A 13076-nucleotide genomic window follows, 5' to 3' on the forward strand; every position below is an offset into this window, starting at 1 on the left:
ATTAAAAAAAAAACACATTTATTATGGTCTTAAATCTTGTTTGGCCAAATTAAGGGCTTAGTGCAAGATTTCCTTCTGTTTTCATATGGAGAAAAATCAGTCTTGCACTAAGCCTATGAAATGTTACCCTACCATTGCTTTTGCCTCTTCCCTGAGTGTGGAGATGGCCAGTATACTGTAGAGGGCGCCATTCACATACGGCCGAATCTGGAACACAAGTGAAAATCTTCGTCAAAAACTTGAATTGAAATAAACTCAATTGCTCTCATATGAATTTTAGTAACATTATTGTTCTTTTTGTACAATTGTATTGGTCTAAATTATCACAATACCGCAAGTTCGGCTCTGGTATAAAGGTTTCAGAGCTTTCACAAATTCTGGATTTAATATAGATGCATCAGCAGGGTTTGTTAAACTTGTGTTGCCAAGTACTGGTTTAAGATTTCAGTCTTGTTCATGCAAGTCAAATTTTGATGACTGCTTTTGGATTACTCATGATTCTTGCACACACCTTAGGGAAACAAACAAACCAATATATTTATACATTAATATATATCCAACTGTTTTACATTGAAGAATACCCCAACATTGCTTGGACAATGGATAAGACATAGATGACCAAGATGTCTTACAGTAATTAAACCTTGTTTGATTTACTGACTGCACTAACCTCTTGATTGTCATGTCCCAGAAGGTCACTCAGAACCTTTAATGTTTGATTTGCGTTGGGCGCACATCGCTTTTTACCTGAAATGTGGAGGAAGATGTGTTACACATGAAAATGATCAGTCATATAATGGCAGTATAATCCAATCAACACAAAGTTTGATTTCATTCAACCATACAATTACCCTTTAAAGGGAATTATTTCATCAGCACATAGTTGCACATGGTTGATCATCTCTAACAAACAACCTCCGACAAGTGACCAAGTGGAGCTGTGGCACTACTCTAAATGTCATTCATCGCAGGTCTCGCAACATTTTGAGTACAAAATTACTCCTTTGGCAAATATCCCATTAACTGGTGGGGGCAAAATCACCCCTTTGGCTTTAAAATTTAGTTCAAGTCACACTTAGGGATTTGACAGGGTCAAGCCATAATGCAGCCATTTTTAGACGAGGGCAGACCTTTATAAATTTTTCAACATCAGCGTTACCAGGTGGAGCGAGACCCAAATTCGCATCGTGTAAATTATTTCCTAAGAAATGTGTGAGGCTTTTTGCTCTCAAATGACAACAAGAAATTACTCTAGTAGATCTAAATCATCAATAGCATGCAACATCACAGCACTTAAATACCGTGATAGCTAACTTGAAGCATTTTACATTATTAACCAAGTTCTAATGTCAAGGGTCCATGAGAAGAGACACTATTCTCCAGTGTATAGTCAAACAGATAAGAGAGTCTGCAATTCACTTTTATTTTATTTCTTAGAACAAACATTATATTACTAGATTTTATGATTACATATAAAAACATACCAGAGGTCCTAAGGCACAGGTTCATGAGAAGAGCGACACTATACTCCAGTGTGTAGTCAGACAGAGAGTCGTTGTCCTCCAGCACCTTCACCAGCCATTCTATCAGACCATTATCTATCATCGCACTCTGCAGCTGACGTCTGAAAAGTTAATATGTTATTTTTCTATTGAAAATGTATCACTCAACTAAGGCCATGGGGTGCAAGAGAGCTTAGTTTGTGGTCATTGCACCTTTAATTTTGATTAAAATATTATTTTGTTTTAACTTATTCCATATTGATAACAAGAGTGTCGCAAGAAGATGTATCATCAGTTATAAACAGACAAAACAGTTGGACTAAAGGTCAATCATGTAATGTTAAATAATGTATAACAATGTGCTCATTTCATTTGAAATATTATTCTGTTTTAAGTTTTAGATTTTAGGTATAAACAAGTTAAAATATAATTTATTAATTCTTTTTAATTGATTTCTTCTATGTAATTCTATTTTCAATAGGGAATACAGCCACATAGCAATTATCAATTCTGAGATCATGGAATCAATAATCCGTGACCATGTATGTAAACAAATAATGATCGGCAATACTTCATTATTTTAGCCCAGGCCAACTCTCATCGTTTATCTGTGTGGATAAAGGGCACAACTCAACAACAATTTAAGCCAGAATTATGGGGCTTTCCACCAATGTGACTATTTTCCATGACAACAGGGGTACAAGTCTGGAGTTCAAGCCCATTATGGGCACGTTCTCCTGGCCTTCCAGGGACCTCAGAAGCCTATGAAACTAGGTACTATTTTAGACACTGACACATTTTTTCTTCAAAAAGAGCTAATTCTGTCATTGAAATACACCCTTGTACATGAGATCTCACCTCAAGCTGAGTTTCTGTAGGGCCCCAAGGACCATCTCCCTGGTAATGGAGTCCTTATCTTCACTACGGAGATTGTCCATCAAGCCCTTAAACAGGTCCTGGTTCTGGGCTAGATATGTACGGCCTGCAATGTTCATGAACATTCTGTTGTAAGTACATGTGAGAAATAACCGTCTATTTTTTACACTGGCCATTTTCTGTATAAAAGTAATTTGACATAGTAGAAAAAAACAAATGTGTGTGCTTTAATCTCAAAACAAGAGCTGTTTTTAGGACAGCCCGCTCAACTTAACAATTATTTTAAGAACATATAATCATGTTAATGCTTTGAAAAGTTGAACAGCAAACAACGTTAAATTGTATGCAAATATACAATATTATATCATATAATTACCAGAGCTTAGAGATGCGAAAGCGTTGAACAACCGTGCAGCACACTGCTTCACTTCCGGATCACTAGAGGTCAACAGGGAAAGCACAGAAACCTGGGTGGCACACAAAAACAAGCATAAGTCTTTGCTGCAAAATTGTTGAAATAATGTTTTTTTGAAAGTGTTTACCACAGCTTTATCACTTAGGTTTTTTAAGTTACACTATGTATACAAACAATTGATTGAAGGAGAGAGTTCTGGAGAGACAAGTTTATGAACAGAGTCAGTAACACCAAGGATAGGACACAATGCCAACAGTGTGACAACACCAACGATATGACAACACCAACGATATGATAACACCAACGATATGACAACACCAATGATATGACAACACCAACACAACACCAACGATATGACAACACCAGCGATATGACAACACCAACGATATGACAATATCTCAACCTGTTTTATCCCTAAAACAGACATGCTTATAAAACAAATGAAAAAAGACATAGACATATTATTGACTACCTACCCTGTGTTTTCCCGGCTGGGCACACCCCAACAAGTCATGCTGTATAAATGCTGTAATAGTGCTGTCCCTAGTCAGTGGACTTGCCTGGGTCAACCTCTGAAAAGTTACAAAATAATAGGATTTTATTAGAATTTGAATTTTTGCCATCCAATTAAGTCTTAATGGAAACAATCTTTTGGGAAATATAACTAAAAAATATATATTGAAAATCTGATAACTAATTTGGTCTGGTTTCAACAGTATAGCAGAATACTATTTAAGATATACTACAGAGAAGAATTAATATGACAGTTTTTACTGCTGTAGTATTAAACCACTTCATCTGCTAATGGTAAGGTAAGCTTGATCTTGCCACACATTTCTGCACACTTAACATACAAAGTTACATCAGCTTGATCTTATAGCATTGAACATATATTCAAATCTGTGGCACATCGTAGTGAAAAAATGGTTTAGACAACACTGTTCACATTTAGTTTCCTATAAAGCATAGTTTCTATCAGCTTCCTTAACACACGAGTAACAGTCAACCAGAACATTTCCTGCCAGAGTCCATGCTAAGCACTGATTAAATAAATCATTATCAAAGCGCATTTTGTGGATAAATCCCTATATTACTTTCAAACTGTTCATCTTAATACCCGTCTATCCTACATACCCATCTAAGGGCCTGCAGCAGCAGACATTTCTGCCTGTCAGGGGTCCGATGCAGGTCCTGTTTTAGGCGATCATAATCCAGCACCAGGCTTAACTCCTCTGGGTTATCTAGCTTGCTCACATTTCTGGGAATTTAAAATATGAAGTCGTGATAGATAGCATTTCATGGGATGAGAGCGAAAAGGTTTATCTGATTCTTGTGTAATGTCATTAAGAAACTGTCCATTTTATCCCCTCTATTGGTATTGCTGAGGAAGATATTGTGTTTACAAACCAATTTACATCATCACATTAAAAGGCATTTAAAAATGATGAGAATCAGGATGATAAAACATGAGTACAACAGGCATAGCAACATATCCGTTTACAAAAGCACCAAGGTATAAATAAGTTTATCATTTTGTACTGGAATTTTTTTTTAAGTGAACTACACAACTAAGATTTTTTTCAATCATTCTGTTGCTGTTTTTCTTTTTGAAATTGTGTGAGCAATAAACAGTCTTCTATATAACTGTCTGTACCATTTAAAACCACTAAATACAATTGCTTACCCCTGGTGGACGGACTGTCTCAACATGGCCCCAGCTGTCCCCGGTCGCTGCAGGTCTACTGATTGCCCCATATGGGCACTGAACAGCCTCCCACACAATTGTTGGAGGTATTCTGGGCTTATCTGCAAATAGATAGTTGTTATTTAAGATGGTCCAAATGTCATTTAATACAGTATTTCTTCAAAACAAGCCTAAAATTGTCAATGCAAGCTAGTATGAGGCTATGATACGACACTTTATATGGTTCAAATAATAAACACAACAAACATGTTGCTGTCTCATCTGTGTCTCCCCATTTAAAATAGCCCATAACTGTTTCCAAGTTAAATCATATCTGTTAATGAATACAGATATATATATACCGACACTATTTTTAAACTTTAAAATGGAATTTATGTGGTAGACAACTGTAGTATAATTAGAATCGGAAAAATGAGCAAAACTGTAATAAATGCATGGGTCATATGCGATGTGATTCATCAGTAAGTAAGATTAAGTGCGCTGTACACAACGATGTCAATTTTATGCAAGTTTCTGACAATTTCCTTTTTATCTTGTTATTGTATCATCTGGTGTCTAGCCCCTTTAAAAGCATCATATGGATTACATGTCTAGCACAATCACTTCATCATCAAGATTATAAACAGATCTGACAAAACATGACAAAGAGGGATGGACATAATTATGTCTCCCAACTAAACTTTATACTGAGAGGCACATATTCACATGTTCTGGCCTGAAGATGTTACTGAAGAAATATGATTTAAATGATAAACATTTTTAGGGTAGTATTACACATGTTGTATACCTTGTCTTTCGAGAAAGGAGCATAAGAGAATTTCTGAAGGTATTTGCCAAATGAACACTTTAACTTACAGTTTTGCCCTGTACCGTCTGCTCCAAGGCATCAACAAGATCAGCTGTGATCCCAATCAGACTATGGTAGTCTGCCTGAAATTGTAGACAAGTGTGTTAGGCATTGTTGAGCTTGTATGGCATTTGTAGAGCTTTAAAGGCATTTGTTGAGCTTGCAAGGCATTTGTTGAGATTGTAAGGCATTTGTTAAGCTTGCAAGGCATTTGTTTAGCTTATAAGGCATTTGTTGAGCTTGTTAGGCATTTGTTGAGATTGTAAGGCATTTGTTGAAATTGTAAGGCATTTGATGAGCTTGTAAGGCATCTGTTGAGTTTGCAAGGCATTTGTTGAGCTTATAAGGCATTTGTTGTGATTGTTAGGCATTAGTTGAGTACGTAAGACATTTGTTGAGATTGTAAGGCATTTGTTGAGCTTATAAGGCATTTGTTGAGTAAGTTAGGCATTTGTTGAGCTTATAAGGCATTTGTTCAGCTTGCAAGGCATTTGTTAAGATTGTTAGGTATTTCTTGAGCTTGTAAGGTATTTGTTGAGTGCGTAAGGCATTTGTTGAGTGCGTAAGGCATTTGTTTAGTGCGTAAGGCATTTGTTGTGTGTGTAAGTCATTAGTTCAGCTTGTTATTAGTATGGTATAATGTTTGTTAAAGTATAATAAATCTATTACAGAACATGTGTTTAAATAACATAAATGAACATTAGGAATTTTAGTATAAAAGTAGAGAAAAGGATTGAAAACCGGGTTAAAATCAATAATAATTCAACATGCCATTTTGATTATGTGATAGAAATTCAAAATTCATTATTTCATCCCTAATGAGAACTGTCAAAAGTCACCTCCTATATTGCTGAAAATTGATACTATTTAGACCAATTAAATATTCATATTTGAGAGCATATATTCATAGGAAAGATACTTATATATATGTCAATTTATCAATGTACCTGAACTTTATTATGGCGTTTAATGTAGGACATGGTTTTCCTCTCCGCATCAACCAGCTGTTGCTGATACGTTTGAACCTGATGAAAGTGGTCTGGAGCAAAAGAATGGATATGTAAAAACATTCACCAGTTAAGAGATAAATCTGCAAAACACTAGACAAAACAATGTTTTATGTGTCCAAATTTCACATCGTTATCTTAACAATTTTTCATTTTTGACCAACATATAACAGTGTCTGCATATCATGTGATAAACTGTGTCATAAATGCAACGTCAAAAGGCAATATTTTGCTTCGAATGAATACTTTAAACAAAGATTACTTCACTATTTTTTTACCATTTTAAATGAAACATAGTGCAGACTACGCCCCTTATGGAGCCCTGCCTTCGGTCTTTTACCAGAGTTTGATTAAGAGTTTAGTTTCTTAAAACACTTCGACAAACCTTTTCAAAATATGGCTGTCTGACGGAGCACTGTCAAAACATTATTTTGGAAACAGGTTGTCGAAGTTTTTGATGAAACTAATCACCTTATCAAACTTCGGAAAGAAAACAAATGCAGAGCTCCTTAAACGGCATAGACTGCCCTTTGTTTTATTTAAAATGGTGTAGTACAAGAAAAGTTATCTTTATTTTAAGCAAAATGTTGCCTTCCGACGTAGCATATATGGCGTAATTTATCACGTTGTATACACAAACTGTATAAGTTAATGCACAACAACACAGCTGAATTTTTCAATCAACAATGACATGATATTAAGAATAATAGACTATGCAACAGTTCCAATTGTCTTCTTAAAAAGCTAACAAACTACAAATCATTATTCCTACCTCTTCCCTCAGTTGGTGCACCTCGCTATTACATCAGTTAAAGAAACAATTGTCTCCCACATAAAGCTGCTAAATACACTTGTCACAAAGCACTTGCAGTATATGTGGTTTATTTTCCATGGGCAAGGATATGGAATGTTAGCCTCTTTATCATATAAAAAAATGGCATTCAATTATGTAAATTATTGCATAAAACTTAAATTTTGAAGAAATTTACTAACATCACACTTGCAGACTTGTACTTATTTGAGCTACTGTAAGGGAACTTCTTCTATGGTAAACCTGGATTGTTTGTCAAGACTTGGCCAGGTGGAAAATACAATCGGCATTATATAAAGCTTGTCATGAACCTGGTTTGGTGTAAAAACGTGGCTAGAAAAAATCCAATTCACAAGAAAAAGATTAATGTAATGGTTCAAGACAAAATGCAGGCCATATATGAATATGCTAAAAATGTACCTACCAGTGGGGCTTTCAGATCAACAATCATACGACAAAATATCGTAAATTCACGAAATTCAGTTGATCACTAAAGAGTGTCAAAAATCAAATTCAAATAGACATTCTTTGATATTTCCAATTTACTTATTAATTTCAAAATATCTCCCATGACAACGGGGGGAACCAAGAATAAAATATTGAAAACAATCTACGCTTGTTGATAAGATGGCCGGTGTTCCCATGCCTGATAAAAGGATACATAGAGATCAAAGAGTCGAGGCTGTGGTGTAGACTTGAGGGCCAGGGTAAGAAACTTCTCAAGTCGCACCTCTAGATCCTTTGTCCATATGTCCTGAAATATGCATAATGTCATCTCAGTTTAAATTTGGCCCCACAATGTTACTTCCCTTAGTTTCAATTTAAAGCACAAAGTTACCCTCTACTTTAATAGTTAATTTCTGTAAATTATCTCCATTAAATTTAATTATGTACAAAGTTCCTCTTATATCTCTTCACCACATGACGTCAAATTACACACTAGATGCAGATATTGTTACAGTTTATGCATTGCCAATTTCAGCATTGTTTTCTTTTTACTCATATGATTTTAAACTAACTGACTTTAATAATAACCCATATATTGTTTAAGAAAACAAATTTATGTATTGAATCCTCTCCACATCCATTTGTTTGCCCAAGAGACTGGTAAATCTCTCCATTGGTTTAATAGGTATGTATATTTATATCAGGGTGAATTGTTGGCATGTAAATTAAATTACTTAGAATGGCTTAATAACATTCAATATAATACACACTTATATCCAACTTGAATAGTTAAGTTATCATGTAAAAAGGGGTAGAAAGCCCTTGGTGACTCACAGTGAAGAGCTCCTTGTATGATGGATGGTTCCTCGGGTTAGGAACAAAGGGAAGGGCGTAGAATGGCAAGAATTCTGTTGTCTGGCTCAGCGTTTTCCCCTTCGTCTCCAAGAAGTTTTTAAATTCCTGCATGTTCTTCTCAGCTAATGCCTGAAATTGGATGAATGTATAGTACAGTGGCAGTCATCAAAATTAAGATTAACTTAATTATATATTCCGCTGCTGATGGAGGCATGACTTGAACAGGTAAGGTGGCTCTTAAGAGAAAGACCTCTCCTTTTTACAAAATGTCTGCACTGTGGAACCATCCAGATGTTCATCATGGTCATCACAGTATTTTGGTATCAAAATTTCAGAGCATACCCAACCAACAGGTGTGGGTGCAGGTGTGGGTAAATCTCCCTATCGCACCATCGTCTACAAGCCATTTTTACATGAAGCCCTTATGATGTATGCAAACCATCATAATTTGAAGACTGACTGACTTTATTGATCTCTAATACTCACATCAGATTAATTTAAACATAGAGATAACTAATGTTCAAATTGCCATAAGTATGTATGTATTTTATCAAATAATAGCAAACCTGGCCTTTGGCAAACTTGATGGGGTAGACAGCAAAGTATATGTTCAGGTAAAACTCTATTTTCTCTGCCACCGAGTCATTTTCCCGTACACTTTTGGGCAAACTATCGGCCCAGACATCGAAGAATTTCTTCCGCTTTCCATTGTGGAACAGCTCCAACAATTCATTCTGAAATGATAAGAGATGTTGTAAAAAGAAAAAGAAGCTACAGAAAATGAGTTTTTCGATTCTCATCTATTGTTTGAAAAGATGGTAACAAATAAGTATAAACATACCAATAATTACTTCATTCAGTTTTTGTTTTGTTATTATTTGTTGAAAGAATAATTACTTTAAACCTTGGATACTCTATTGCTAAATCTGTGAAGTTATTGTCCCTATCCCATTGTTAAAATGAATTAATTTAATTTGCAACTTTAGTGAATACGTTTTGTGCATTTGATGGGGATCAAGCCTCTCTCCGCATTCTAACACAGCACTATGAAAGCATTCTTATTAGTGAGAAAGGGTTGCTAGAAATCTGCTACCCAGTACAAACCAAACTTGAAACATACTCTGATATACTGAAAACAAGCATAATATATTAATGATCCAACCTGCGCAGCTAGTTGTTTCTGGGAGATAGGACCTTTACTGTCCCCTGATGACAGGGGCTTCCCCTTGCCCGAGATTTCTTTATCAAAGTTCTGCAGGGTCTTGTCAAAGCCTCCAAAGTCAAGGTACTGAAATGTATGTGCACAGCATTGGTGCATGTATACAGTTCTTATTTGTTCTCAATAATAATGAATAAGAACCAGCTTCTGGCAAAAATAACCAAAGTGAGGTTTTAGTGCATTCAAATTTGTAAAAAGTAAAAGTGTAATTTTCTTGTTAGCAAATGATGTTGAATAAATGTTATAGATTTATGTGGAATTTCTCTCCAAGATGGGGCTGCTACTTTGAGCTTTTTCTTTTAGCATTTTTTGCTGGGTCATTACAGTAATTACATTGAAGTCACGTAACAGAGTTGCACACAGAATGAATGATTGTGTCATTTATTGCATATAAAGCATTTTGCTATCAATAACATTGAATTTAGACAATATTTAATGGAAGTGAAATATGTGGCTAAAACCACTATCAAATTTAATGGAGAAATGCTTATATTCCTGTCAGATATCACTCACTAGGTACAGGATCATTTATTTTACAAGGGATAGACATGAATTACAACACTAGTGCGCAGAGCTATATTCTGATTTTTATGTTAAATAGCATGAACTTAAATAAAAAATACCATTATATTTGTACCATCTATATGTAAATGCACTCTAAATGACAAAATCAGGACAGTCACTGAAATTGAAATCAACAACACTGTACCTCTCGAACGATGGAGTTCAGTTCACCCTCAAACGCAACCACAGACAGACTTCCAGACATGGTGTATAATTTTACACTTTGGTTTGTTTACCTGAAATTAGGTATCATGTAAGCGCTACAATAACAGTCATTAGTGGTAAATAATGGACCTGCCACCTTCTCAAAGAACTAGATTTCAACTTCAAGACCAATATGAATTTCACGTTATTATTGAACTGGTCAGAATTCACAAATGCCTTTACGCATACAGACTCTTATAAACCTCTGCAATATGAAAGGCTTAAATTTGTAGTTGCTGCAACTTGTAGTAAACAAGCATGCTTACACAAAAAATGTCACTTAAAACCAACAGAAATAGATCTTTTGAAACAATATTGTTTATGTTACACTAACACTAAAACAGTTATTATTCAACACATACAAAATATCTTAAACAAAACTGATGTTAAGCGAACGGCAAGCTTGTCTGTTGACTTTTTTCTACAGTGGAACTGTTATTCTATTTTACAAGAAATAACTTTAATAAATAAGTGATGTCAAATTTAGCATTTTAATTTTGTTTGTATCTTTATGGATTGATCAAATTAAAAAATGCCATATGTTACAAAGTATGCCCAATACTGCAATTTCAGCAATACAGTTGACACAACAATTTTTACGGCATTTTTGTTAATCACTTATCTCCTTTTTGCATCATTACAAAGGACATAACGTGATTAATTTGAACTTTTTAGTGTGATTCACAAGAGAAACAAACAGGTTCATCTTTATTGAACAAATAAGCAATGGTAAAAAAGACGTCCAGTGTAAATAAGATGTCCTATCCGAAACGTGTATCCGAAATGCATTCTGATTAAACATAACATTGCTTGTTTTTATATATATATCAATGTATACACACATAAAAGTCGATGTAAACTATTGTAAAATTGTGCCATTACCATAAAAATTAATTATTTGGACATTATTCAAGTAGGATTACTGACAAAAAGACTAAGATGTGATATAGCTTGTTTGTTGTTTTGGAATCCAGTAAATAATGATAAACGCTACCGTACTGTACACGGCATTTTAGGTCAAAGTGTATGAAATGTTTTAAAAACAACAAAATCAGCGCAACGGGTAGTTGAATCTATTAATTCAGTATATAATAATTAACTTCTTCAATCACAACATTATGATAATACATTTGATGATATTAGAATTCTTAAAATGATATATTTCATAAGTGTTGAAGGAGGCATTTACTCTCCATCAGAATGTCAACTCGAAGAAAGGGTTTCCGAAGAAGGAAACATCATAGATGTAATGTTGGCAATTCTACTCTACCCAGAAAATCTTGATATAAGGTTACATTGTAATCGTTATATGTAACCGGGTATACAATATGTGTATAGCGGCACTTATACTGTCTCTCTATAAAGCTAGCATTTATAGCGACGCGGTAAAGTGCCCGCCTACAGAGCGAGAGGACGTGGGTTCGAACCCCGACATGTGCGCATAGCATTTCGTGCAGTCTGTGACAGACATGTATATAAAAATATTATGATTATTCAGTTTACTGCGCGTGTTTTTGCAATAACTGCTGTTTTGCATATGTTCCGTGTACATGTATGTGTGTCAATGATTATTTTTAAGTTAGTACAGTGTATCAATACCTGGTAATTTGACAGTTCTATCACGTGTGATATTTCTGTTTCCAATTAAAATGTTGGGTTTTAGGTAAAAAGTATTTTTACCTACTGAAAAGCTTAACATTTGTTGAAGTTTTGCTTGCATTTTGCAAAGGAACAAGTCAATTGCAATAGTGCTATAATTTTGCAAGACAGTGGTAATTTCACCAAAGTTGAATCGAAGGGTAATGTATTATCATTTGGATAGTTGTAAAGACAGAAATTTTCAATTAAATAAAATATGTCATTTATACAAAAACATTGAAAAGTGGCCTTGTTATGCATTCTTATGGAACACCCTTACTAACATCAGCCAATGAAGCAACTCTTTAATCGTATTTAATTTGTTAAATAGGAAATTTAAGAGGCTGGTACCAGATTCAGGTAGTCCGTATCATTATAAATTATATATAAAATATATATATAAATATAAAATTGTAGCGTGGGACAAACAGTCAAACGCCTGTGACAAATCCATCCGCAATGATGTAACAAAAAGTTTTGTCCAGGCCATACCGACAGTCCACTGGAAATTTTGTAAACGTTGTTTAGTACTGTCAACTGCTTCCTGTAGAGTAAAGCTGCTTTTTTATTCCGCGCCCTGTAACGTAAGTTGGAAGCTGATAGAAGCTGAAAGAATATTCTTTATCTTTTTATGCAAACTGCGATGGTTGTATTGGTTGTAATTGTGACCGATTGACATTTGTGAAAAAATCATCAAAAAGGCTTTGAATTTTTTTTTACTAAAAAGTCTGGGAATAATGATGATATAAATCATAGCGTAGCCACGAGTGAAATATTAACTTTGGTACTCACGGTGTGAAATATATTGCGATATTCCACTGAAACATTTTTTTTATTATTATGATATATGTCTAAAATGATTTTTTTTCCAGAAAAGCGCGCCAAATTGCACCATTGCGCCAATATCCCAGAACCCGGCTGTAGAACAGTCGCATCTTGCATGGACATATGAGAAGTGAACGAGCCAACGACTTAAATAGGCTGAA

General features: G+C 34.8%; 1 protein-coding gene across 3 annotated transcripts in view; it reads right to left on the reverse strand.

Annotated features, from left to right (window-relative positions):
• The window catches only part of LOC128202794 (lisH domain-containing protein ARMC9-like), a 33740-nt gene extending 22314 nt beyond the window's left edge, over positions 1–11426 (reverse strand). For all 3 annotated transcript variants that reach the window (XM_052903932.1, XM_052903930.1, XM_052903931.1), the window contains exons 1-17: positions 11335–11426; positions 10394–10484; positions 9628–9753; positions 9032–9199; positions 8445–8594; positions 7825–7917; positions 7125–7149; positions 6293–6384; positions 5354–5428; positions 4478–4599; positions 3928–4051; positions 3270–3365; positions 2755–2845; positions 2361–2484; positions 1485–1624; positions 671–747; positions 133–207 (exon numbers count right to left, since the gene is read on the reverse strand). In XM_052903932.1, the coding sequence (XP_052759892.1) occupies positions 133–207; positions 671–747; positions 1485–1624; positions 2361–2484; positions 2755–2845; positions 3270–3365; positions 3928–4051; positions 4478–4599; positions 5354–5428; positions 6293–6384; positions 7125–7149; positions 7825–7917; positions 8445–8594; positions 9032–9199; positions 9628–9753; positions 10394–10453 (1638 nt within the window). In that variant the 5' untranslated portion in view covers positions 10454–10484; positions 11335–11426. The remainder of the gene's footprint in view (positions 1–132; positions 208–670; positions 748–1484; positions 1625–2360; positions 2485–2754; positions 2846–3269; positions 3366–3927; positions 4052–4477; positions 4600–5353; positions 5429–6292; positions 6385–7124; positions 7150–7824; positions 7918–8444; positions 8595–9031; positions 9200–9627; positions 9754–10393; positions 10485–11334) is intronic.
• Positions 11427–13076: the final 1650 nt, after the last annotated feature.

Source organism: Mya arenaria, chromosome 9, assembly GCF_026914265.1.
Source record: "Mya arenaria isolate MELC-2E11 chromosome 9, ASM2691426v1".
Lineage (NCBI taxonomy): Eukaryota > Metazoa > Mollusca > Bivalvia > Myida > Myidae > Mya > Mya arenaria.